The sequence below is a fragment of the Boleophthalmus pectinirostris genome, unplaced genomic scaffold, assembly GCF_026225935.1.
Source record: "Boleophthalmus pectinirostris isolate CB_2022bp ecotype Guang Dong unplaced genomic scaffold, ASM2622593v1 HiC_scaffold_8, whole genome shotgun sequence".
Classification (NCBI taxonomy): Eukaryota; Metazoa; Chordata; class Actinopteri; order Gobiiformes; family Gobiidae; genus Boleophthalmus; species Boleophthalmus pectinirostris.
The window spans coordinates 9,334,632-9,361,626 of record NW_026571515.1 but is presented as its reverse complement, the minus strand read 5'-3'; the positions used below and the strand labels follow the sequence as shown (position 1 = coordinate 9,361,626).

Genomic DNA, 26,995 nt, shown 5'->3' with positions numbered 1-26,995 from the left:
GTCAAAAACACCTGTAGTACATTTGCATACGTTTTGTTTTGACAAGATTCTCAACTAAGCAAATTATGAGTGATTCCATGCAAATGTTCTGCAATGACTAACACTTGAATTCATCCATTTTCCTCCCATTATGAATGTGACAGTGTTAGATTGTAGAGTTATACAGTAGACCAACTTGCTTCTAAAATTCTCATGTTTTATTTTTAGTTCTCAGGGTGGTATTGTGACATACCACCATATGTTTAATTTGTGTTTTTATTTAATGTTTTCACAAGTGCATATTACTCTATTGAATATATACAATAAGTGTAGCACGTATATGTTTTTCGGCAGCGACTGTTTTAAAACACAAGAGCACACTTCTAATACATGTGTCCGTGGGATGCAAGTCACTGTGCCTTCTCTGAGTTCAGGCTGAACACACAGTTTGTATTGTGTAAAAGATTCAATGTGGATGATAATTACAAATGACAGGATCAAGAGTGGTGCAATATTCTCAAATGTCATCTATGTTTTTATTGCTATCCTCAGCAACAGCAGTAAAATGTGATATTTCAGATATTATTACATATCATAATTATTTATCCATGACAGCATTGTCGAATGAGAGTTTTTTTGCAAGCACTATAATTTGAACAAATTTATTGTCTAAACTGTGTTTCTATTTTCATATTGTTCTGAAAAGCAAAAGTCCAGTTTGGGAGCACATGACCGGAGATCTTCGTGTCACCCACTGGGGAGGGGAGAGATGAGCAATTTGAAGGATTTCTGTGTTTCGAAATCCTATGTGTGTATATATATATATATATATATATATATATATATATATATATATATATATGTATATATATATATATATATGTGTGTGTGTGTATATATATATATATATATATATATATATATATATATATATATATATATATATATATATATATATATATATATATATATATATATAGAAATTATCTGGCTCAAACTAAAATAATAAAACAAATAATAATAATGATAATATAAAAAATACAATCTTAAAACGTAAAATAACACAGAGGACGTACTCTTACGTCACTTCCGCTACACCCCAAGTTCCGTGTCAGGAAAAGTTGTCAGCATTTAACGCTAACTTTGAGGTAATAAAATAACACTTTTCTTTCATTTCCCTTGACGGTCTGCTTTACGTAATGCTCATTACTTTCTGTAAGTTCAAAAGGTTATGTCGGATTGTATTTCGGAGTTTATTTCGCTTAAAAAAGTGAACCAAAAGTGTCTAAAGTGGGTTTTCGGTTTTAGCCTAGTCACGGGCTAACGTTAGCATCGGGGCTAGCGTGTGGAGATAGTGGAGAATATTCTGCGTTTGTTTTGTCATTTTAAAGTAATTCTCAACAAATTACGATAATACTATATGAGCGTTTTAAAATATGAATCTTCTTATTGCATTGCGTGAGTTGTTTTAGGTGAAACTACATATTTTGGCCGTAAGGAGTGTGTTTTTGTCTGTTCTTAAACAAATGTTTTTGTTATAAATCAAATGGTTTTATTGATAAATCTCTGCAGAATCCCAGGAAGACTTAACAATGGCCAGTAGTAAATAACTTTCTTTTAAATACCAGTAATTATCAGCAGGTAAGCAAATAGATTTAATATTTGCATTTGTCCCCTCTATTTTTACTTGTTCTCCTGGGTTTTTAGAACTTTTTTTTCTATCAAGTAGCATCTGTGTAACTAAATGAGACCAGTTTTACTTAAAGTGAGACTATCAAGGCCAAAACTCGGATTATTGATACTTGGCATCTGATTTTATCCCTATTTATTGGGGGTGTGCTGGTAACTAAAGGCACTACTCTTTCAGAAGCTCTATTAGACTTTAATCTGAGCTTTATTTTAACACGGTCTTGCCAGAAAGAGCTGATTTAGTTGAAACTATATCACCCGAGCTGATCTGTGCTGTTAAACAAATTACTCAAATAAAACAAGAACAATCAGAGATACCAATCTGGTCCGCCATGAGGCATCGGTGGGGACAGTTCATCACCACAGAAGCAGATTATGAGGAGCCCAGCCCATATTACATGATCGTTATATCCACAATGTAATGTGTGTATCTGTACAGGCCCATGAACATTTGTGTGAAATTGGTCACACATGAGAATGTCTGTGTTTACTGGCGTGTAACAAAAATATTATTTTTCATGAGTTCTGTATATGTTAGTTCTGTGACTGTATCAGTGTGTTATGTATCACCAGAAAAAGAAGAAATGGAAATTATTTTCATTCCAATTAAAATTTTAACAACATACACTGAAAGAGAAAGGAATTGTTATAATTAGTGATTATCTTGAAAACTATTCATATTTTACTATACAAATGCATAGAATTATAAATTTTTCTGAGATTTTGAGACCACTCCTGTTGCTCTAGCTCGATCCTTCCCGGAGTTATGACCAAAAACACATAATTGACCTTGGTTACCTTGACCTTGGTTACCAAGTGACTTTGACCGGTTTAAACCTGTAACATCCAGTGTACCCTGGTTATGTGTGTGCCAACTTGCATGATGATTGGGTGAATATTTTAGCCTGCAGATGTTTCAGAAACTGCTGATATTGCCTATCCTTTATAATGGCGTGACCGTTCAATTGACCCGTGTGACCTCAAATGACTTTGGATCGTCACCAAACTTTTTTTGCGGCATTGGGCATGGGGGCTTGACCCATGTACCAAATTTGGTGACAATCAGTCCATAAATGGCGGAATTATCGCGGGTGGATACACACAGACACACCGGGTGAATACAAAACCTGGTCAACCTTTCGGGGACCAGGTAATTACAATCCTTAATAGAGCTGGGTATCATTCAGAAGTTCACCGATACGATACATAAATCGATACCTAGACCACGTTACGATACACATGATGCAGTGAACTGCAATACTATTCAGTACTATATATTTCAAATCAATTCCATACAGTTCAATAAATCCATATCCAATTTATTTATACAGCACAATTTTACAAAGCAGTTTCTAAAGTGCTGCACAGAGAGATCATTAAATGAAGACAACAAAAATGTAAATTGCAAAAATTTGGTTATACCAGTCCTAAAAGAATAAAACCAGTAAAATCTAATATAAGTGAAACCATAAAAATCATAAAATGGCAATAAATGAATCAATAATTAAAGCCAATAAAAAAATAAAGGCTAAATCATGGCTGTGATACTAAAAGTCTTTGTTAAACGACGCCTTGTGCAAAGTGAATATGAAACACACCTATTTTAATCTTCAGAACAGTGAAAATGTCAAATGTGTCACATAAACGTGTTTCCTTCTTCTGAACAAGCAACAAAACTGTAGCACTATAACAAAATTATTTAGCAAAATATACAAAAAAATACTCTTGGCGGTATTTCGATCGAGCAGTCCATGATATCGATACTGTACTATCAAATTAAACAATTAGATATTTCGGTATTTTAATATTTTTGCACACCCCTAAAGGCCAACAGTTCAGTTTCAGTTTGTCGCTCTCACCTTTTTGTTGAAAATCAAACTCCTATGAGTCCTTGTGTTGATCTTGAAAATGTGTTTTGTATTTTTTCTTGAGTTTTCAGACTATCTTCCAACAGTTTTCCTTTGTGTTTGCTAATACATTGTGTCACCATGGTAACCGCTGAACATTCCTCCAGTTGAGATACATGTAGAACACCCCTAGCGATGTCACTGCAAAGTATCAATATCGTGATTATATATGCAGCTCTACAACAATTTTTTTTTTTTTTTTACGTTAAGCGTTTCTGAACACCATGTCCTGATGTGTTTGTTTTTCTCTCTTCCAGCTTTAGTCCCTGGTGTTCCTAAGATGTCTTCCGGCGCTCTGTTCCCCAGCCTGGTGAGCGGCTCCAGGGGCAGCTCCAGTAAGTACCTGGTGGAGTTCCGGGCTGGAAAAATGACCCTGAAGGGAAACGTGGTGACTCCAGACAAACGTAAAGGAATGGTGTACATCCAACAGTCCGATGACTCTCTCATCCACTTCTGCTGGAAAGACCGGACCACCGGCAACGTGGACGATGTGAGTATCAGCCACCACAAAGGTTACTTATTACTACTTATTACTACTTATTACTTTCTTTAGACAATAGAATGTGATTTTCAACATTAAATCATTCTTTTCTATTCCCATGTGGTCTTATATCTGTGTAATCCCTCTGTGGCCCATTGGTGTGTACTAGGGATGGGCATTCGATTAAATTTTCTTAATCGATCGTCGGGAGAATTAATGATCGATTAGTCATTAACGTTTTTATATTAAAATTATCATCATTATTATTACTATCTGCATATCTACTAATCTGCATAAATAAATTCAACTTTACGACATATAAACCGTAACCACTCTAGAGCCACATCAGCCCGTTTGAGATTCTGTTTAATGCAGCTTTGCGCAACTCTCACAGAAACAAAACTTAAAACCGCATGGCTAATCTCCATAAACTAAGCGAAGGGAAAAAAAAACAGCTCTTGTGCGGCACGACTCAGTGGAATACAGGTTAGTGTGACTATATTTGCATTTGTCAAAACCGGGACACTGTACGGGGGGTGGGAGGTGGAGCGTCGTCATCCACATTGAGCTACTCTCACCCGGTAAAGCTTTTTCATGTTTTCGTTGTCCTGGTAAGACACCGAAACATATGTGCTGCTTTGTACACTGTGCACATGGCCTCCCACTTGTCCCGACCGCAACGGAAAGCGTGGAATTTCTTGCATAAGTCATCGTTAAGTACACATTTGTGCTTCGGCACGTTGCAGACTGACCGTCTGTTTGTGTCTCGCTCCTTCTGAGTGCAGAGAGCTACATGTACGGACCCCTGTTTGTCCCCGGACACGGACGTTTGGTCACCCTACGCTACGCACAGCAACCTACATTCGGTTTGTCGATTAAAATGAACGTATTCGATGAAATTCTTAATGATCAATTATCGATTAATCGACTAATCATGCCCATCCCTAGTGTGTACTAGTTTATGTGCTCTTATACTTGTTCTGAAACAGCTCAAGATCATTTTAAGGTTCATTTCTGTCCTGTGCATGTGCCTCTTTTTCTTGATACCTGCCCAAAATGAGTATCTAGTTTTGATACTAGTTTTAGTTTCTATGAAGATATAATGGTCATGTTATGTTATCAGGGTAGCTGCGGGGTCTTAAAAGTCTTAAAAAGGTCTTAAGTATGGTGTTTCTAAATTAAAGCCTTAAAAAGTCTTAAATTCTGTTGTCCAAGTCTTAATTTTTTCACAAAGGTCTTAAATTTCATTAGCCTTTTTTTTGTATACTCATAATGGGTATACACATAATGGGTGTGATGTTGGTCTTAATTTTAATTTAAGTGGTCTTAAAAAGGTCTAAAAAAAAGTCTTAAATTTGGGGTAGTCAAACCTGGGAATACCCTGGTTATGTGAAGATGTTAATACCCAGAGTCACGTGGCCCCACCTTTCTCATGTCAAACCAGTAACACCACTGATAATGATGCCAAATGTTGTGGTAATCCTTTATTGAATTGTGACTTGTGTGTTCCAGGATCTGATCATCTTCCCTGATGACTGTGAGTTTAAGAGAGTGTCTCAGTGCACCACAGGTCGAGTCTACGTGCTTAAGTTCAAGGCCGGATCCAAGAGGCTCTTCTTCTGGATGCAGGTCAGAACACACAGAACAGATGAGAGGGGAGGCACACACAGGGGAGAGGGGAGGGGCTATCACCTGTCACAAGAACATGTTTTGAACTAAGATATATTACTACAGAAAACACCACATTTAACTATAATATTGAAACATCTGAATGCCACAATAACCCTAAAGAAAATCCCAGTAAATATAATATAATTGAACCATATCATTAAAAACATCAGCTACATCAAATAAAATGGAGAATTAAATACTTAATCAACCCCAAATCTGATCATATTACAAACAAATCAAATAATTCATAATAAAATGACAGTCTTTTCCCATTCCTTTTGTGTCCAGGAGCCAAAAACTGACAAAGACGAGGAGTACTGCCGTAAAGTGAACGAGTACCTGAACAACCCTCCGATCCCAGGGGCCCCAGGCAGTGGAGGGGGCAGCGGGCATGAGCTTTCTGCCCTGGGAGGAGAGGGCGGTCTGCAGAACCTGCTGGGAAACATGAGCCACAACCAGCTCATGCAGCTCATCGGGCCCACGGGCCTGGGGGGACTGGGTGAGGGAGTGCTCCTACTAAACCTTTTACTTTTCAATTTAGATCCTTTGTTTAATTTAGAATATCTGTGACAACTTGTAATTTGTCATTGGACTTTTAAAATAGTTAATTACTAAATTATAGGAATTATTTAAAGTCAAGATGTATTTCTTTTAATTTAGTAAAGTATAAACTTTAACCATTTGCTAGTGTCTCTTTTATAGTTATATTAAGGATAATGCAGTTGTTTTTTTTAAATAGTCATATTGTAATCTGTTTTTGTGACTGTATTTGCTTTGTCTCTGAAGGTCTGGGAGCTTTAGCCGGGCCAGGACTTGCCAATCTCTTGGGCAGTGGTGGACCAGCGACCAGCAGCTCCTCCTCCAGGTCGTTGTAGGAACTGCACCCTAGTTTAAAATCCCTGTTTAAATCACATCTCATTTCTTGTATCTCTTGTGCTCTAGCTCTCGTAGTCAGTCAGCCGCTGCCACTCCTTCCTCCACCACAGCGCCCAGAGTCAGCTCCACTCAGGCCACACCCTCTGTGACCCCTGCTGCTGCTCCAGCCGCCACCACCGGAGGCACTACTCCCACTACCCCAGGTATTTGACTCATCGCTTCATTACATATACCTGTAGTAGCACTAATCCCTGTAGTTTTCCTAACCATCAGTGTCTGTTGTATGTCGTAGCCTCAGCGGCGCCCCCTGTGGCCCCGGCCTCTGCGGGCAGTCCCCCTCACCAGCCCATTCAGCTCAGTGACCTCCAGAACATTCTGGCCACTATGAACGTCCCAGCGGGCGCTCAGGGATCTGCAGGTGATTAAAGCTCATAGATGATAGTTAATGGGACAAATTAGAACTGTCTTTGCTTCTTTTGTGCCTCTAAATTACACAAAAATACTATAAACAAAGCACAGTGTTCCACATAAAGTCAGGTCTTCCTCAGTTCACTCTTTAACACCAGACTTAAATCTGCACTGATGTTGTCCATTTGCCAATGCAACTCTCTTTTGATGAGGTTGACTGACTTTTCAACTTAGTCATTTCATACTAATTATACAAAATTATTTACCTGCATCATTTAAAATCTTCTAAACATTAGAGTTTGAAAGCTTTAACTGAATTTGATTCATGGAAAGCCTTTTGAAATGTAGTATCTCGTTTTCAACGAGGGCCACTACTAGTGGGACTAATGTTAACCTTTTGACTCTTAACAATTTAGTGAGAATGGTCTTGCTGCAGCTGATGGGGAGAAGCTCCACTTCTTTGGGGTTTAATACTGTTATTCACCCATAACTCCTCACCTTAACCTTTTCCAAATTAACCATGCTGTCATGATTAAAATGTAGTTTGACGTACTAGAGCTCTCTGACATCCTGAAAATACACAAATAAGAAAATCCCCTGTGTGTGCTGCCCTCTAGTGGACCTGGCGAGTGTGTGCACCCCAGAGATGATGGCTCCAATCCTGTCGAACCCGGAGGTGCAGCAGAGGCTGTTGCCGTTCCTCCCGAGTGGAGAGAGTCTCCCCCAGAGCGCCGAGCAGATCCAGAACACACTCAGCTCGCCTCAGTTCCAGCAGGTACCTCCTCCCCCATTTATACCACTGTAATATAGAAATATTATTACTTTAATACTATGTATTATGTATAATATATGTTATATATGTGTAGTATATATGTACTGATTGTGCCTGTCCTGTGCAGTCCATGAGCATGTTCTCCAGTGCCTTGGCCTCGGGGCAGCTGGGGCCTCTCATGAGTCAGTTTGGGCTGCCCGCTGAAGCCGTGGACGCTGCCAACAGAGGAGGTAAGGACATCTTTATACACATACACACACATCTGTTTACACTACATTCACTGTAAAAAGGAACAGTACTTGATTTATATTATATGATTATAGACTTTTTAAGCACACTGCAGTTTGTAGATGGATACAAATATGTCTTATCATTTTACATTCCTCTGTTTGAAAATTCAAATGGATATTTTCTACATGACCATGACAACGTAAATTCTCAGTGTATATTCTTTCATCAGATGTGGAGGCGTTTGCCAAAGCCATGCAGGACAGCAAAGGAGATCCCAAAGACAAGAAGAACGACGATGAAGACATGGCCCTGGACTAGACCTCTGCTCCTAGCCTTAAATACAGTTCATGTGATTCAGCAGGGTTTTCTGAGCGTTTGTGTGTTTATTTAGTTGTCTGATTCTGTGAAAATAACTGTTCGTTTCACTTTAAAAAATCATTAGTATAATTAATAAGCCTAATTCCATTGTTGCCTTAAATCCTTCTACACCGACGGCAACTCTCAAACTCAGGACAAACTGTAGCAGACGCCTGTTGTTTTGTCCCTGTGCCCAGTGTTGTGTCCGTTTTCTACGACTCGATGGAGAAATCAGGCTCACAGCGTTAGCGTTTCTTCAAGTTTGAGCCTTAAGTAAAACAGTATTCCCATGTTCTGTTCACTGTTTCTGAGCCTATGTCTGTAGTTAACTTTGACAGGGTATTCTTTATGTTTGGGGATTTTGGTGATTCATTTAATAAAATTAGCAAAATAAACGTGTTTATTTTTTTGGTGTTATGAAGAAGCTGAAATGTCCAGACTATGACTCAAAACTAAAAGTGCATTTACCTGAAGTCTTTCAATTTGAGAAATGTTTTTTTAAATTATTATTTTGAATTTGTGAAAGATGTTTTTTTTTTCCGGCACTAGTCCGAATTTGCAAGTAGTTTTATGCTTAAGGAGGGACACTGCAGGCAAAACTTATTTTTCAGTTTTTACTTTTTGGATGTTTTAATATTTAATTTAATCGACACGCCTCTATAGTTATATGGGACATTATATATTAACTTTAAAGGCTGTTCTCTGAAAAAGCTTTTTTTTTTTTTTCCCCTGATGGGGACATAAAGAATCACTCCTTAAATAGCACCTACATAGACCAAATTTTACAAGATTTTGAGAAGAGGTACAGAAGAATTGACAGGCGGATCGGTGCAGCTTCGGCAGTGATGCGGTCGCTGTATCGGACCGTTGTGGTGAAGAGGGAGCTGAGCCGAAAGGCGAATTTACCGGTCAGCCTTCGTTCCTACTCTCACCTATGGTCATGAGCTCTGGGTAGTGACCGAAAGGACAAGATCGCGGATACAAGCGCTCGAAATTAGTTTCCTCCGCAGGGTGGCTGGGCGCTCCCTTAGAGACAGGGTGAGGAGCTCAGTCACACGGGAGGAGCTCGGAGTAGAGCCGCTGCTCCTCCACGTCGAGAGGAGCCAGTTAAGGTGGCTCGGGCATCTGTTCCGGATGCCTCCTGGGCGCCTCCCTCGGGAGGTGTTCCAGGCATGTCCCGCCAGGAGGAGGCCCCGGGGAAGACCCAGGACACGCTGGAGGGACTATGTCTCTCGGCTGGCCTGGGAACGCCTCGGGGTCCCCCCGGAGGAGCTGGAGGACGTGTCTGGGGTGAAGGAAGTCTGGGAGTCCCTGCTTAGGCTGCTGCCCCCGCGACCCGGCCTCGGATAAGCGGACGAAAATGGATGGATGGATGGATGGATGGTACAGAAGAATTTTTAATATCTAATTCCAAGTCTGATTTATTAAAGCTTTAACTTAAAAAATTTGGTGAAATAATTTGTTTTTGAGATTTTTTTCAGCCAAATTTGCTCATATACTAAATAAGCTATCCAAAATTTCCTCTGTATGTTTTTTGTATCCAATATGTCAACAAAATTTCTGGTTTAAATGCCCCAAAAATGCAAAAAAATACACATTTCTTAATTTTCACTTGATAAGAAAAAAAAAAAAAAACTAAAACAATCTGTCATATAAATATTTTTACATTTATTTAAGTAAACTACAGGAGAAAATTTATATATCTTAATTGTTGAATTTTGAATTTGTGTTTAATTTTGGATGCAAGGGTTTAAAGTTCTTTGTATGACATTCTAATTATAATTCTAGACAGATAAATATATTTGAATAATGTCATCTTGAGCTCAAATCTTTATAAATAAATAAATCAGAACTTCAGCCAGAATTTTATATGAAAACACTTTTATTATACAACATGTAGGGGGAGGGGAGTGAGGGGAGAAGACAGCTTATTTTAACTGTGAGTGGTTACATTACATACGTTCAAATTTGGTATAAAATTGTTTAAAAGTTTAAAAATTAAGATGCTGTTTTTCACCAGAGCAATAGCGGAAATGGGACATGAATTCAAAGTACATTCAGTTAAAATCAGCAGAGGGTAAAAACAAATGAGCCTCACACTGTAGAAACTCTAGCACAGATATTGACATTATTTACAACATTTCCTGCCTTTACAATAAATTTGGACCAGAAAAAGTGACCTAATACAAGTATAAATACAGCTACTGCAAATAAGGGTCTGAAGTTCTGAAGCAGAAGTAAAAGTACTGAAGTAAAAGTATACATATCTTTTTTTTATTTTTTTTAATTGATTGTAATTTTAACTACTACTACTACTACCCTGCCACCAATTGAATAGTTAAAAGTAAAAGGTGCACTGTGTAACTTTCTGGGTGTCTGAGGGTCTGTTACCATGGAGATGTTGTTGCTTTGCCTAGAACATGATATTAAACTTATCTATTTCCATGGCGATAAGCAACAAGCCAATGTACAGGTCCGATCTGTGGAGAGGTGGACAAAAAAAAAAACAAAAAAACACCTATAATTAAATAATAAGCAAATTTAATGCCATACTGCGGTACATTCCAGCAATCTCCATGGACACAACCCGGTGCTGGACTCTTACCAGAAAAGTTACATAGTAGTAATTAAAAGTAGATTATTTTAAAAAATATTTTCCAAAAATGTACACACCGACATAATAAATAAAATACATGAAAGAAACATTTAGTTAAAGCTAAAAGGTCAAATTCCAGGTCACTTTAAACTCTTGTGTGAAGTTCTGAAAATGTCCCAATATATAAAAAAAAGACTTTAATATTATTTTCTATATTGCTGCTATTGCTAAGGCTCAAACAGAGTTCACAGTGCTGAGACTAAGTTTTCATACATCGTCCACAAGAGATGCAACAAAAACATTTTACTACACGTGACTGTGAGGAGTTAAAATTTTGATTAAAAAATTAAGATAGAAATACAAAATCATAAAAGTCGTATGGGTTTCTGTTTTTTTTTTTTTTTTTTTTCAGTTTTGTTACATAAAGCCAGATGTAGTTAGAGGTTTGAACATTTTATACAACTGAAACAAAATGTAGGTTCTATGTAAGATGAATAATTGTTAAAGTAAGACTAAACACCTAAACTCCACCCACAATCACATTTCAAAAAGAGCTAATAAACTGGGCGTAAAGAACTAAAGAGAGTAACCCTGCATTCAATTATTTTCTGACTCCCACTTGGACCTCGGATTTGATGTCACATCCGAGCTTGAAGCGAATTATTTTGTTTCACGTGTCGGACTACATGGATTATGATTATGACTATTCCCTCATGTTATGAAAACACCACTTTAATTAATTCATTTTTAAAAATTTCCACTTCATTTTATGTTATGATTTCTCTCCTGTTACAACCTTAGGGACATCAACACCCATTAAATCAAGTATTTGTTCAAAATTGGCCTCACCACAACACCAACTTCCAGACCCACAGGCAGTGATATGGACGCAGTAAACGCGGTTGCAGTGATACGAGTGACTGGTGGTTTCAAAGTGTCAAAACACAATGAAATCAGTTCATATTTACACACAGCCACAGCCATCTTGGATTCTGACTCAGAATCCTTGCTTGGTCCACTTTTACCGAGGTCTGAGTTGCACCGTCCCAGGAAAAGAGGCGAGTCACACATGTTGCTAGGTATTTTCCCTGGAAAACCAATTCAGAAGGATAATTGAATGCAGGGCAAACGGGAAAGAGGGGCGGGGTCTGGAGGTATAAGGAACACTGAGGTATCCACACTTCAAACTCCGCCCCTGCAGCCAGGTGTTTGCATCAGAAACGCCTGTCCTGAGTGCTGTCACATAGTACTTGAAAACGCAGGTCACTGGAGGCAGCGCTAGCCTTTTAATTTACTTATTTTACACTAAAGTTGATGCTGTTAAAACACCATATACCAGGGTTCATACAGAGTCAAGTTTTCCTTGACTTTTCCCCAGTTTTCTATAACTTTAAATCTGCTGTTTGAGACAAAATAATTATACTTCACAGCTTACCTTTGTGGATTAAAAAGATAAGCAGCAGTTCCCGATTTAACTTTTGATTAGACATTTATTTTTTCAATGTAATTGTTTTTGTACATTTCCAAAAACAGGAGAATTCCAAAACTTTTAAATTAGAATTTAATCTTTCATGACTTTTCCAGGTTTTCCATGACTGTACAAACTCTGATCTGAGTTGTGGATTTATTTAGTGTTTAGCTCGACTTCCACAAAATCAACCAAATACTGTACGTGTTCAACCAAGAGGAATATTTTGAATTAAACAAACATGCGAATTTACTATAAAAATCAACTATTATTTTTTGCAGAAACCCAACACATTTTCTTTCATTTATTTACACAACTGTACATGTTTATTCAATCACAGTGGACGCATCTCATTCTCTTTCCTCGCTTCCTTCTCCTGGATTCCTCTCCTCGATCCTGCACGAGCTGAAAGTGAGTGGGACCTTTCCTAGTTCCTTAGTTTTAATGTCAAATTCAGAATTATTTTATAAAGTTTTACAGCATCCTTTGCTTCTGTCCCTGATCTTAAGTTGTTGTAACAAAATAAACTCCTGATACAAAGACAAATATGCCTCCTCTGAGCTTTGGGACATTACTTAAAGGTGCATTGTGTAACTTTTCTGGTGGAGGGTCTGTCAGATGCTTTTTTTAATCCATAGAGTTGCTATTGTTTGTCTGGAATGTTTCACAGTATGGCATTAAACCTTTCTATCTTCATGGAGACCAAACCAAACCAAGTTACGGCTTTTGTAGGTATTTCTGAGTTGTAAAACCACCTGTAACTGAGTTTTTTAATGTCATACTGCGGCACAACCTAAGCAGAACAATGATGTATCCATGGAAACAAGCAGGTGACAGACCCCCAACCAAAAAATTACATAGTACGCATTTAATGTTGTATATTTTCAGGCCCGTCGACAGAAATTGAGGGGGCCTAGGGGCAAGAATCCTCACATGGGCCCCCCTCGATTATAAATTAATGTTTCTGGGCCCCTAAAAATACCCTGGGGCCCGGGACGACAGACCCCTTCGTCAGCTGAAAAACGGAGAATCGAGGAAAGGAACCAAGGAAAAGAAAGTGAGGAAAGAGTTGAGATGGAGCCTGTGAATATCTTACATCAGTGCGTCTCTGAGTTGTCATTGTAGTAGCACCCTGTAGCACATTTAACACAACTAGTTTTATGCAAAACAAAAACATCACGGAAAATATAAAATATACACTTCTCTTGCAAAAAAATAATAAATATTCAAATATATAGTCTTTAAATTAGCTACAGTATCTGGACACCCACCACCGTGTTTCAATTTGGGAATGTGAGAGAGAGCGTGGACAGGGCTACATGTGGGGGCAGCCTCGCGTCCCCACTGCCCCGTGCACGGACAGGGGCTTGGACAACAGCGCCGCCCGGTGGTTCACTGACGCCAGGCGGATACAGCCGTGGAACGAAGGCAGGTTTTCAGGGAGGTTAGGTACTGCGACGCCACCTACAGGAAAGGCGAAGACGAGGAGGAATTAATAATGAAAATGCTACTACTACTAACACTGGATACTAGTACATGTAGAAAGAATTGTAATGTAATTTTTGGTAACACTTTAATTTAGGGATCACATATTAATAGCTAACTAAGTGGTAATTGGTATGTTAATTAGTAGAGGTGTAACGATATCAAAGTCTCATGATACAATATCGTCACAGTATGAACCTCACAGTACGATATATTTCTTGGGAAAGCTCATGAAATGGTGTGGAGGTTCACGATAAGGGATGTAACAAAATCCAAATCTCTCGGTACAATATTTTCACGATATACATCTCGCGGTATGATATTTATTGCAATATTTTGTGGAGGCTCCTCTTAAAATGCCTTGACAAGACTTAATCCAAAGAACTAACACTTAAAAGTGCTTAGAACTGTTATTTCTTCATGTAGTCTGCACTGAAATGGAGCAAAGGATCATGGTCTATGTAGTTCCCTCTGTCTTTTTTTTGCTATTGCTGCACCATAACTCTCAATTTAAGCAAAGAGACATATTGTGATGATCCATGATATTATTGTGAGAACTTTGATGATACGATATCATGATATTTCGGTTATTGTTACATCATACATGTTACTTAGCTATTAGTTGGTATTAATCAAAAGCTTATTAATGCTTATTAAGATTTCAGTGTAAGCACAAACATTTATTGTAATCTCTACTACTGTAATGGGAAGAAAATAGTTAATGGGTTAGTACTCGCAAAATGCATTAAAAAAACTTTATAAATACTAACAAAGATATAATTAAGCACTTATTATGCATTTTACTATTAACTAGCTATTAATATGTGGTTCCTAATCTAAAGTGTTACCAATTTTTTTTTACTAAAGGTCCTACATTATACAAAATGATTGATCATTGTGAGCGTTCAGTCATGTTATAATGTTGTTACCTCCTCAAAAACAGACCTGGAGTTGTGTTTTGTTTCATTCACACATGTTTGAGTAACTCTTTATTATTAGTTCATCTACATCTCCAAAGCTGAGTACTGAGGACTGAGTAATCCTTTATTATTAATCTGCCTACCAAATCTCAAAATGCTCTGTTCCACACTGTGATGTCGTGAAGCGGTAGTTTTCAAGTTAACAGCTACATTTTACCTTTTGCTCAGGAGAGATGAGCAATTTGGGGTCTGAAATTGTTCAAACGATTCTGGTGATGGTGCATGGAGTTTAAAAAGTAACAGTAAAAGTAAAGTGTTTTCAGTTTGAGAGAAGACAAACTAAATATGCAATGAAACAGTAAATAAAGTACTTTTTTCACTATTCAATGCAGTAACAGCAAGAAAATGTTATTTAACAGTTTTAGGGGTTTTAGTCTTTGAGTTTTGGATCTTTTTACACACAAAATAATCAACAAGCGTTCTACCATATCTAATAATGAGAGGCAAAAAACCCCACCTGGTACTCCCCCCAGGTACACGGTCTCTTTAGCCCCAGCTGAGGCCCTGTGTTTGGGGCTGACGCGCTGCTCCGAGTCCGAGTCCACATGGAGGGTCAGGGCGTCGTTCTTCTTCATCACTGAAAATGAAACAATGACATATTTGAGATCAGATATGGAAGGTTTAGCTTGTGGCAACTGCAGCAGTGTTTTTTCCATTTTTATTGTTATATTTGTTAACACTCATGAAAAGTACCGGTGAGTGTGTGCCAGCGTCCGTTACACAAAGACTCTTCAGGAGAGAAGGAGGTGAACAGCTCCTCTGTGCCGCTCTTCATAGACACCATCACCTGCAGATATGACACACGTTAAATATATATACATACGAAGTTTAACATATGCCATAGAGGTCAGTATGAAGTCCCACCTCTCCCTGGTTTAGGACCACATTCAGATAGTGGTTAGCCGATGTCCCAGCATGCAACAGGAGTCCAGAGTATGAGACCGGGCGAACCTCCAGCTTAATAGTAAAGTCCTCTCCAAGCACCAGGGACTCGTCTGGAGAGAGAAAAATACACACACACACACATATCTAAATATACTTACGTATATTGTATACATATCAGCAACAAATACACATATACATTTATAAGATTGTTTCTAAAACTTTCAACTACAGTATAACACTGCTCTGCAACAACTCCGCTTCCCAACATTGTCCGTCACAGACTTCTCTATCAACAGGGTATCCCGAGGTTTGACTACCCCAAAGTTAAGACTTTTTAAAGACCTTTTTAAAACCAGTTAAATGAAAATTAAGACCAACATCGCACTCATTATGCAGGCAAAAAACCCCAGATCCAATTCTAATAATAACCAACCAACTACTATATCTAGAATCTAAGAGCCACTGTAGATTAAACCTGCACTTCCCCGTGATCCATCCAATGTCTTCCTCTACTCTCAAACGTCTTCCTCTACTCTATACCAAATTAGACGTTCATTTACGTTATGTGATTTCACGTTTTTTTTTTTTTTCTCCCCTCCCTCTATTTAACATTGCACTGCAGCCCAGTTGAGCATATAAAAAATGTAAGACCTTTGTGAAAAAAAGACTCGGACAACATAATTTAAGACTTTTTAAGGCCTTAATTTAGGAACATGAAATTTAAGACCTTTGTAAGACTTTTAAGACCTCACGGCTCCCCTGATCAAAGGTACCAAAGGTTAGACAATTCATTGATCTTTCACTTTGTCTTCATTGGGAAAAATAAAGTTGTTCAAATATATGTCATTAATTACACTTTATTACACATAAAGCCTGTGTCTTGTGAGTTACCTAAAGCGATGTGTCCCCCCTCTCCGGTGAAGTAGGCCCCGGGCTGGAGCGGCTGCTGGAAACAGGGCACTGTGCCCTGGCTCTGTGAGGGGAGTCCTGCAGGAGCGTCATTCAGTCTCAGGTCTCTGACGCAGCCCACAAACCCAGAGGAGCCAGGGGCCTGGACATGCACAGGAGGAGATCAGTACAGATGTAATATATGTCCTTAAGCATTCATACAGTATTTTTGTATCATAAGGTCTTACACTGAGAGTGGGGGGCAGGCCGCCGATGTACAGGGGTCCAGACAGTTTGATCTTGTCTCCTCCTGGGATCTTCTTGGACTGAGCGCTGATCCCATCCACCACCAGACTCAGCTTCTCCCCCTCGCGCTTTATGAACACCTGAGACAACAGCCAGGGGAGAGCAATGACTATGAGTACAATAAGCATGATCTGATGATGCCAGAGTTTCAGATGCAGGACAGGGGCCTCTATAACTCTGTGGGAGATGGACTGTTTATGAAAGAAACATCCAAATTACCATACACAATGATATATGATGATGAAGAATATATTATTTCCAAAGGATTAATTCAACAAACTTGCCATATTACGCTCATGGCTTAAAGTTCTTGTCACCAATAATAATGACAACACTTTCTAAAGCTATGACGAAAAAGCATTTTAACCTTATTATACATATTTTTTATTTTTAGTCACTTTGTATCTATGAAAAATGCTATGAAAATAAAGTTCCTCCTCCTCTTGTCTGTGTTTACCGTGTGCCACTGGTCATCAATGTACTTCTTGCGGCTGTGCAGAGTGATCTTCTTCTTGCTTCCGTCAAGCAGCAGCTGCAGGTGTCCTTCAGAAACACTCAGAGACAGTACCGTTTTACTGCGGCGCCCCCCGACTACGTGGAGGATCAGGCCGTCAGACGAGTTTATCCTCACAGACAAAGAGATGTGGGGCCTGGGGAAGGTCAGAACAGGAACAGGGTTATAAAGAGCACGTGTTTAAAATACACGCATTATATTACATGGACATCTGATCACTAAAAACACCTGGTGATGTGTTAAAGATGCACTGTGTAACTTTTTAGTTGGGGGTCAGTCACCTGCTTGTTTCTATGGAGATGTCATTGCTCCACAGTATGACATTAAACAGCTCCATCTTACTTTTATTCAATTACAGGTGGTTTTATAGCTCAAAAATATCTAAAAAACACCTCTCCACACATCTGACCTGTAATTTGATCTCATTTGGTCTCCATGAAGATAGAAGGGTTAGGTTTAATGCCGTACTGTGAAACATTCCAGACAAAGCAAAAAGATCTCCACGGCAAAAAGCATCTGACAGACCCTCCACCAGAAAGATTATGCAATGCCCCTTTAATTCATTAATGGATTTTTAGAATGAATGAAAAAAAAATAAAGGGAAAAAAATATATATATACTATATATTATACTTTTTCACATCTAAAAAAAGTCATAACATCAAATAAGAAACCTGGTTAAATAGCTAAAAAGGCCGAAATATAATGATAAAATTACAATAAGATGCAGTTAAAAATTTGAAAATGTAATAGATACATAGACACATTATTGATCCTAAAAGAAATTACAATGCACAAAATTATCACTTTTGTATAATTTTGTGCAATGTAATTTCCTTCAGTACTCACAGAGAGTTGAGGTTGAGGGAGTCGTATCTGTGGAAGCTGTGAGTGGATCCGCTGAAGTGAGAGGCTCCGGGCTCCACCAGCGCCTGCTCAGACTGACACGAGTCTCTGGTGTTTCTGCTCCGGGATCCTGAAGGCTTCCTGTTCTTACCCTGGACGAATATTACATTACATTATATTACATTACATTACATTACAATCACTGGAAACACATCTTTTTTTATTTCATTCTTGAAAGATGAACTCAAAATAATTATATTCATACATCAATGTGAATGAAAAGGAGCAGAAAGAAGTATAGACTTGTAATATGTGCCCCCTTTTCACACCAAGTAAAACATTTCTAACACATCGACATGACTTATAATAATTTGAGTTGCAAATATGAACCATGCTTTAATTAATTTATGCACATTTTGAGACTTACAGGGATATTAGAGCTATTATCAGTGAGTATCATTCTATTTTCTCATCTACATTATAATGTTTATTCATCCAAAACAGACCTGGAGTTGTGTTTTGTTTCATTCACACTTGTTTAACACACAAACCCTGCATATTTAGGCTGAATTCTTCTCTGAAATGGAAAAACTTTGTAATGGGGTCTGGTCAAGAGGTAACGGAGGGAAACGGGCAGATTTTTCACATTCAAATAGCTCTTGTTCAGAAACTAGAGGGACTATTGCAATAAGTAAGGTATCAGAATGTAGGAAAGAGTTAACACTCCAACAGGGTAAAGTTAAACCTGTGATATTCTTTCAAGTTGTTGACAAAAAATTTAAAAAGTCACGTCGGTAACGGAGGGAATGAAATATGCAGCACTTTTTGGGCAATAAATACAAACAGTGATAACTCTTGGTTCTCACTTACATATCCTTAACAAACTGGTTTGAATATTTGCTTCATATAGTTTTCTACCATATGGTACAAGATTAGGATGAAAAACCTCTTACTTTTTGAGTAATGAGATTTTTTATTAAGAAAGGTCATGGTAACGGAGGGAAAAGTAATGGAGGGAAAACTGTGCAAGCAAGTAGAAGGTGCATGATTTTGCATAATTTCTCAGCTTTTTTCTTCCGAATACTTTAATATTACTTCAAATGAAACGTAACTATTTCTATAAAATATGCCAGTCCTTCCAAGCTAATTTTTATCATTTTAAATACTTTTTTTTTGAAAAATCATGTACCTTCATCAACAGTTCAAAGATGGAATAACACAAGATATGATGAAATACATCCATTTATTTACATGATTTGCAGGTCTTTGAAATTTGGGAAATAATTTTTGTTCCATGTTTCATACATATGTATCTGTTATACATTTTTATATCAGATGCATTAATTTGAATTTTTGGCCTTGCTGTTTACTTCTGCTTGACCGGGCCCAATGGCATGTGTTTCAGGAAATGCTCCACTGTTTTTTTAAACTCTATATATATCTATTCTTCAGTAGAATCATTTAAGTGAATTCAGCCCTGGATTTGCTGCTCTTTACTGAACTAAAGGTCAAATGTAGCTGTGAATTTGGGAACTGCTACTACATGACAAACTGGAACAGAGCATTTTGAGCTTTGGTGATGCAGACAGACTAATAATAAAGGGTTACTCAAACATGTGTGATTGAAAAACAACTCCAGGTATGTTTTTGAGGAGGTAACATGGCTTAAAGCTCTCAAGAGTTTAAATAAAACAGCTGGAACTACTTAGATGAAGCAAAACATCAGCCTCAAAAAGCAAAGTACGTCCATTTGTTTTAGTTAAACATTAACAACTTTAATTTAATCAGTTAGACTATTTTTTACTTCAATGTCATACACACTTCTGTCTGGTTCAGGCTTGTGATTACTATTATTCTCCTCTCATCCTTTTACCTTGGGCTTGCTGGGTTTGGGGGGCGTGGCTCGGATCTGCTGAGGTTTCTGAGCAGCCGGACACTTCAGCGGGACATTCACGTTTTCTTTGGCCTTGAGCAGATCCAGCACCATCTGACTGGGCGTCTCACTGTACGAGGAGGAGCAAAGGTTTCATCCATTACAACATTTACTGACTGAGGTACACAAAACATAACAATTAAAAGCTACATTTGTGGAGCAATTGTTATAATTTTTTAGATTTTGTTTGAATTATCGGCAGTGTGACGAACTGATTCAATTCAAAAAGACGACAAAAGCTTTCAGAGGTGATAAAAGCAGATGGCCCGAACTTGAAAACGTTCTTGAAGGCATGGATTTATATTCAGGTGCGGTCTATATATGTACACTTTTTTTTTTTTGATGCGGCTTATAGGTGTGCTCAATAGCCCGGAATTTATGGTACTTGATTTCATATTTTTATTTCCATTCTAGTACTACTTTTTAGAACTGTTAACGAGATGAAACTCACCAACACGTCACCCTTTTTTTGTCTGATTCAAATGCAAATATTTGGAAAAAAAATCTCATGAGATAATTCTTCTCTTGTGTGCACGATCTTGTGGCAATTTTGTCTCACTCGATCTTGTGGCACGACATCTTGTGTCATCTCTAGCGCTTACCTCTTCACAAAGACGTTACTGATGCAGCCGGTGAGGTTGGCCAGGCTCTGGTCGGGGGTCCCTCCCAGGTACGTGATGCCCAGAGTGGCTGCTCCTCCTGGGGTTCTGCTGACGGTGATGCCCTCCTTAGCCTTCTCCAGCACGTCGTCCATGTACAGGCGGATTCTGCACACATACACAAGGTCAGACTACATTTAGACCTGTACTCTATCTGCTGCATTACATTACACAATATATACTGATATTACAAGTAAATAGAGATTTTTGTACATATTTGTGGCTTTAATAATTGTTGGGGAACACAGGGCAGCTCAATATATAACCATAGACAGTGAATGACGTTATGAGAATATTGTGCGCGTAACAACCTATAATATATTGTGCTTTGATCGATTTGTGTGTCAAACGATCCCCAAACTCATATAATCGAGTTGAAATGATAAAGCTTAACAAAGTTTATTTTGGGTTATTTTTTGTATAAATAAGTATGTTTATTTTATTTTTTAAACATAGAGATTGTAGAACAGCTGGATATATAGGTTATTTTGGATACATTTGTGTTTTTCGATGCCTTATTTCATGTTCAAGTATATTTTATAAATTAGTTTGTTTTATACATCGCTAAATTGCATATTTGTAGCCTATATTTATTTTCAGTTTGAAAGTTTTGTGTAAATTATCAATAACAATGTGTTTTAATTTTTTTGAGAGAGAGAAATGCTGAATAAATGCAACGTGCAACTAAAAAATAATCATTTAAATAATTGTGATTTTCAGTATTGACCCAAATAATCGTGATAATGATTTTTTCCATAATCAAGCAGCCTTAGCCCATATTACGCTATTTTCTGATTTGTTATAATGTTGTTTCCTCATCACAAACAGACCTGGAGTTATGTTTTGTTTCATTCACACACGTTTAACAAACAAACCCTGCATATTCAGGCTGAGTTCTTCTCTCAAACAGAAAACACTCTGTTCTACCTTGTGATGTCATGTGGTAATACAGGAATTTCTCCACTTTTTAAGCTTCACCTTCATTAGAATCATTTAGATAATTTCATCCCTGGAATTGCCAATCTCAAAACAAAAGGTAAAAGGACTTTGCTTGAAAACTCCTGCTTCGTGACATCACAAGGTGAAACAGAGCATTTGTGAACATGCTCAAACATGTGTGAATGAAACAAAACACAAATCCAGGAATGTTTTTGAGGAGGAAACAACATTATAACATGACTTAAAGCTCAGTCAATTTTGTGTACTATAGAACCTTTAAACATATTTATTTTTCTGAAAATTAACCTCACTGCAAATATTTAAATTCACTAATAAGAAGAGTGCAAATTACAACCATCCCCTTACCTCAAAATTATAATATAAATTAACATAATGCATAGTCAGTAAAATCTCCTCTTTTCATAAACCTATAATGTAAATGTAGAGTAAATGCTGAATCGTACCCATTGTTGTTATTGTACAAAGCCACGTAGTGAGTGTTGTCATCATTATAGGTTTTCTGAGTCTTCACTCCGTTGTTTCCGGCTCTGACCTCAACATGTCCTTGATTCAAGAAGATCCGGCACTCGCCCTCCTGTTTGGGAACACACAGAGTTGGTCAGTAAAACCACTACACTCTATTTGGACACATTAATTTTGTATTTAAACGAGAAATTTGCATGCATTTTTCTAGTACTAAGTAATAAACTATAACATACGTAAATCATTATTTTACATTTTGGTCATTGTAAGCTGCAAATTCGTCTAAAATTATACCTTATTAATACCAATTTCTTGTTATTTTTGCTGCTTATTTTGAATTTATTATCATTTATATTTAATTTATTTTATATGTGTGAACTACTGTGTCCAATAATTTCCCTTATGGATCAGTAAAGTTTGTCTAAATCTAAAATTTAAGACCTTTAATAGAAACAGCTTTACTGACTTCCCGTTAAAAAGGCAGATTTGATAAGCTCTTTATAGTTGGATTTCTCAAAAGCAAACAGTGGATTTTTTTATTTATTTGATTGTTTATGAAAAATTATTACACAACATTTTTAATCATGCGTGTTTACCGTTAATTTTAAGTATAAGAAAAAGGGTGGATATAGGTCTCAGGTCTATATTTTTTTGTTACTGATTATCTGTGTAAATGGGTCCAAAATAGAAATGTATACTTATCCCCGGCCTTATTTTGGCATTTTAGTGCATATTTGTTAAAAATCTGACTTTTGGATCAAAAGCCGTGTCTGTAACGGCCTCTTCAGGATCAACTATGGCCAGGGCATTTGAATTTTTGGGTTGGACTAATGACCGCCAATGAGTCAGACGCAGGTCATTACGTGACAAGCACAGCCACTGTTGTTTATGGGCGATACGTGAGGAGCCCCTCTCAGCTACGCCCCGCCCTGGCACCACCGGGCACTGTGATGTCCCGCCGTGTCTGGAGAAAAGGGAAACGGTGTGATCCAAGCACAAATGACCATCTCTTTCAAAGTCTGGAGCGCACTTGTCCACGCCATGTTTTATTGTTGTGGCGGTCAGTTGGCTGTCAATCATCGCTCCAGAGCTCTCCCCTCACCCGCTCCCCCCAAACCACCGAGCACCACCCACTCTGGAGGATTTTTCAGATTTTGCTCATGGGTGGAGTAAACCTTTGGGAGGGTATTTAATGTCTATTCAAAAGCTCATGAAGTGGATTTTTGCATAATATGTCCCCTATAAGAAGCCAAAAAGCAGTAAGATATCACAAGGGAAATTATTTGGACACAGTAGCTCACACATCACAATAGATTATAATAACAAAGAGAAAAATATAAATGGTAATAATACATTTTTAAAAAGTAGGCATAATTATATAAATGTATATGTACAAGTAAAATTAAAATATAGAAATACAGTAATACAAAGATATCGTGCTTTTTCCTTACTGAATCTTTGTGGTAGAACATGAGTCCGTCCTTCTGGTCTGTTCTGAAACTGAAGCTGGCGTAGAAGTTGTTCCTGAGACTGGGGACTGCGGGCAGGTTCAGGTTCAGGTAACTCTGCCCGGTGAAGTGAGCCTCTCGCGCCACCTGCAGGAAGACAGCACAACCGCACTCAAAAACCAATCTACACATTGTGGGGGGGGGTTGTTGTCCCAGGCTTCAGGGTCTTAGTCCAGAATTTGACCCTCTACCTATGAATTTATATTAGAGGGAGGCCCATGTGGGGGGGTCTTGATCATATGGTTGTACTTTTTGATGAGGAAGACAACATTATAACAGTAACATAATTATAACATAAAAAATAGCTTAATATGGGCCCTTTAAAATTGGGAAGGACTAAATAAACATAGAGAATAAAATAAGTTAATCACCAGGAGGTCGCTGTCACAGTCGAAGCTCACGCCGGTGGTGATCATCCTCTTCAGGTCGATGTGAGAGGTCAGAGCTTTGACGTTCCTAAAACAGCCCTTCAAAGAGCCCTGCTTTGGGAACATGGACTTCAGCCTGCACAAAACACAAACACAGACAGTCTATAGTGTGCTTTAATTATTACACAACATAAAGATTGTTTTTTTTTTAAAATAAGTTCAAGTTAGTATTAGGAGGGAAAGGGGCTATAGATGGTAGGTGAAAACAGAAATTTTTCTCAGGTACAGGACAATTAAAGATTACTTTATCTTACAATTTAATTTTCACAAATAATACTTTTGATGGCCCGACATTCTGATCAATCAAAGCCCAGTGGACCCCCTGCAATCCCTGGTGTCCCCCTCAGGTACCATAAATAAATATATTATAACATAAATATATATTGCCATATAAATGCACAAAAAAGTAAAAGTAGTATTGTCCTTAATTAAAAATTTTAGGTATCTGTACTTTACTTAAGTACATTTTAAAGGGGATATTTCTTACTTTTACTTCTACATTTGAGAGCAGGTATCTGTACTTTCTACTCTACTACATTTTTGAACAGGACTGAAAAGCAAAAGTGTATTTTTCATTACTGAGGAGTTTATTTTAACACATTCATAGTTTGAGTAAACAAAAATATACAAATAAACAGCTATTAAAAAAAAGTTATTCAGTTGTTTCTGTTGAACAATATTCAGCACTAACCTTTATAAAAATCACTACAGTTGAAACTTTATTAGACCTAAAATTCTGCAATAAATACTTCTACTTTTTACTCTTAAAGTGCATTTTTAAACATGTTATTTTATACTTTTACTTAAGTAAATTTTTTCATGTGATACTTTTACTTGAGTATTTTTTGCTTGATTGACTGAGATTCAGGAGCAGGACCACACCTCAAACTCCCTCTTCTCCTCTCCAGCGAACCACAGCTCAGCTCAACCACACCTTCAATTACCCAGAAGGCCTATTTATATGGCTAATCCCGACAACACCGTCTGTCTCTGCTCTCTCCCTCCCTCCCACCCCTGTCTCTTGTTCATCCTTCAGCCTGAAAACGTCATCTACAAAAGTGGAAGGGCCCTAAATTGGCTTGGCTGACCACCTGAATCAGAGCCCCCACCCTTAATCTCCTCCCTGCCACAACTATCCACTATCAATAAATATCTTTATCGTATTCCATTGTTCTGGCGTGGTCTTTGATAGCGAAGTGATGGTAATGCACTGCTTACGGCTCAGGCATCTTGTCCTGGGGCACTCCTCCCAGGTAGTAGGAGGTGGTGAAGGGGGGGATGTTCGTAAACAGCTCGTTGTGGAGAGTGATCCGGTTGTTCCTCACCACCACACGCTCCGTAGGAGGGCGCAGGATTATGATCTCCAACTGCAACAACAACACAAGAGCAACATCAGAGAGGACCGTGACATTCAGAGGGAGTACAGCTAAAAGTGGAATGATCCGTTTTTATATAAAGCGAAATATGGCGACATGTGACGTACAGCTTTGGAATCTCCGTCACTGATCTTGAGGAAGGGGGAGTTGGGTTCTTTGGGCATGAGCTCTTTCATTTCTCCATCAAAGTTGTAGTAGACCTTGAGGAAGCCTTGTTGTACGGCCAGACATAAGAACTTGTCCTGAAATGAGACAAATATTAGTTTTAAAAGTTCAATATTACACATAATTTACTCTATATAAGCCATGTTAGGATGTTGTTACCTCATCAAAAACAGACCTAGAGTTGTGTTTTGTTTCATTCACATGTTTGAGTAACACTTTATTTTTAGTCTGTCTACATTTCCAAAACTCAAAATGCTCTGTTCCACTTTGTGATGTCATGTAGTCGTAGTTTTCAAGTTAACAGCTACCTATTACCTTATCAGTATAAATGAGCAATTCCAAGGCTGAAATTATCCAAACGATTCAAGTGAAGGTGTATAGCGTTTAAAAACACAATAGAGCACTTCCGGTATTACCACATGACATCACAAGGTGGAACAGAGTGTTTTCTGTTTGAGAGAAGAACTCAGTCTAAATATGCAGGGTCTGTGTGAATGAAACAAAATCCAACTCCAGCATTATACCCTGACAAAGACCATCTAGCTGGTTGAAACGTGTTGGCGTCCCTCCATGTAAAAAAGAACTTTTAATATACTCAGTCAGTGTGTCTCGGGTTTGTACCTTGTCCACTTCTACATTTTTCAGTAAGGGGTTGGCTGGCGCCACCTAGTGCCTCCGCTCATTTTCATTTCTCTCCAGCGACTAGGTCAGGAATCAAAATACACTAGATGGTTTGCAAGAACCCTGGAAGTGCAAGTCCGGGCACATGCCAATCAGCGAAGAGCCATATATTCTGTGTTGACAACGATTCCCGAGATCGATGATTTAAAGCCGGCACAAAGAGAATGTTTGGTGAATTCTATCAAGGGGAAAGACGTTATTGCCCTTCTTCCTACGAGATTTGGGAAAAGTTTAATATACCAGTGAGCCCCATTAGTGGCTCATTACATACATCACGACCAAATAGCAGCAACTGGTTAAATAAAAAAAAAGTACCTGCCTACCGTCAAGCGAATGAATCCTAATGCTGCGAGGTCAGATGGTTTCCACGAAGTGAAACCGGCTGAAGAACTAACATTCAGTTAAGATTACAAGTTTAACCCTCATAGAGCACCTGTACTGCTATTTTTAAACTTTTTTATGACCTAATGAAGCACTCTACCTCT

At 38.1% G+C, this 26,995-nt stretch overlaps 2 protein-coding genes across 4 annotated transcripts in view; one reads left to right on the top strand and one right to left on the bottom strand.

Annotated features, from left to right (window-relative positions):
- Positions 1 to 990: 990 nt before the first annotated feature.
- On the top strand, positions 991 to 8,766 carry adrm1 (ADRM1 26S proteasome ubiquitin receptor). 3 transcript variants are annotated; one of them, XM_020925818.2, is made up of 10 exons: positions 991 to 1,127; positions 3,833 to 4,065; positions 5,569 to 5,685; positions 6,016 to 6,226; positions 6,514 to 6,592; positions 6,670 to 6,806; positions 6,896 to 7,021; positions 7,629 to 7,786; positions 7,911 to 8,013; positions 8,244 to 8,766. In XM_020925818.2, exons 2-10 carry the CDS (start codon positions 3,856 to 3,858, stop codon positions 8,330 to 8,332), a joined length of 1,230 nt encoding a protein of 409 aa, XP_020781477.2. In that variant the 5' UTR covers positions 991 to 1,127; positions 3,833 to 3,855; the 3' UTR covers positions 8,333 to 8,766. The 3 variants fall into 3 exon arrangements, with proteins under 3 accessions (XP_020781477.2, XP_055022257.1, XP_055022256.1); XM_055166281.1 differs by having other exon boundaries at positions 1,088 to 1,194; XM_055166282.1 differs by lacking the exon at positions 6,896 to 7,021 and having other exon boundaries at positions 1,087 to 1,194.
- A 2,584-nt stretch (positions 8,767 to 11,350) lies between these two features.
- lama5 (laminin, alpha 5) overlaps positions 11,351 to 26,995 on the bottom strand; it is a 149,969-nt gene continuing 134,324 nt past the window's right edge. Inside the window, 15 exon segments of the mRNA XM_055166165.1 lie at positions 11,351 to 13,899; positions 15,358 to 15,477; positions 15,594 to 15,687; positions 15,765 to 15,895; positions 16,677 to 16,836; positions 16,922 to 17,059; positions 17,437 to 17,629; positions 18,342 to 18,490; positions 20,212 to 20,341; positions 20,874 to 21,038; positions 22,334 to 22,464; positions 23,804 to 23,947; positions 24,232 to 24,364; positions 25,507 to 25,655; positions 25,772 to 25,906. Coding sequence (XP_055022140.1) covers positions 13,751 to 13,899; positions 15,358 to 15,477; positions 15,594 to 15,687; positions 15,765 to 15,895; positions 16,677 to 16,836; positions 16,922 to 17,059; positions 17,437 to 17,629; positions 18,342 to 18,490; positions 20,212 to 20,341; positions 20,874 to 21,038; positions 22,334 to 22,464; positions 23,804 to 23,947; positions 24,232 to 24,364; positions 25,507 to 25,655; positions 25,772 to 25,906 — 2,121 coding nt within the window. The 3' untranslated portion in view covers positions 11,351 to 13,750.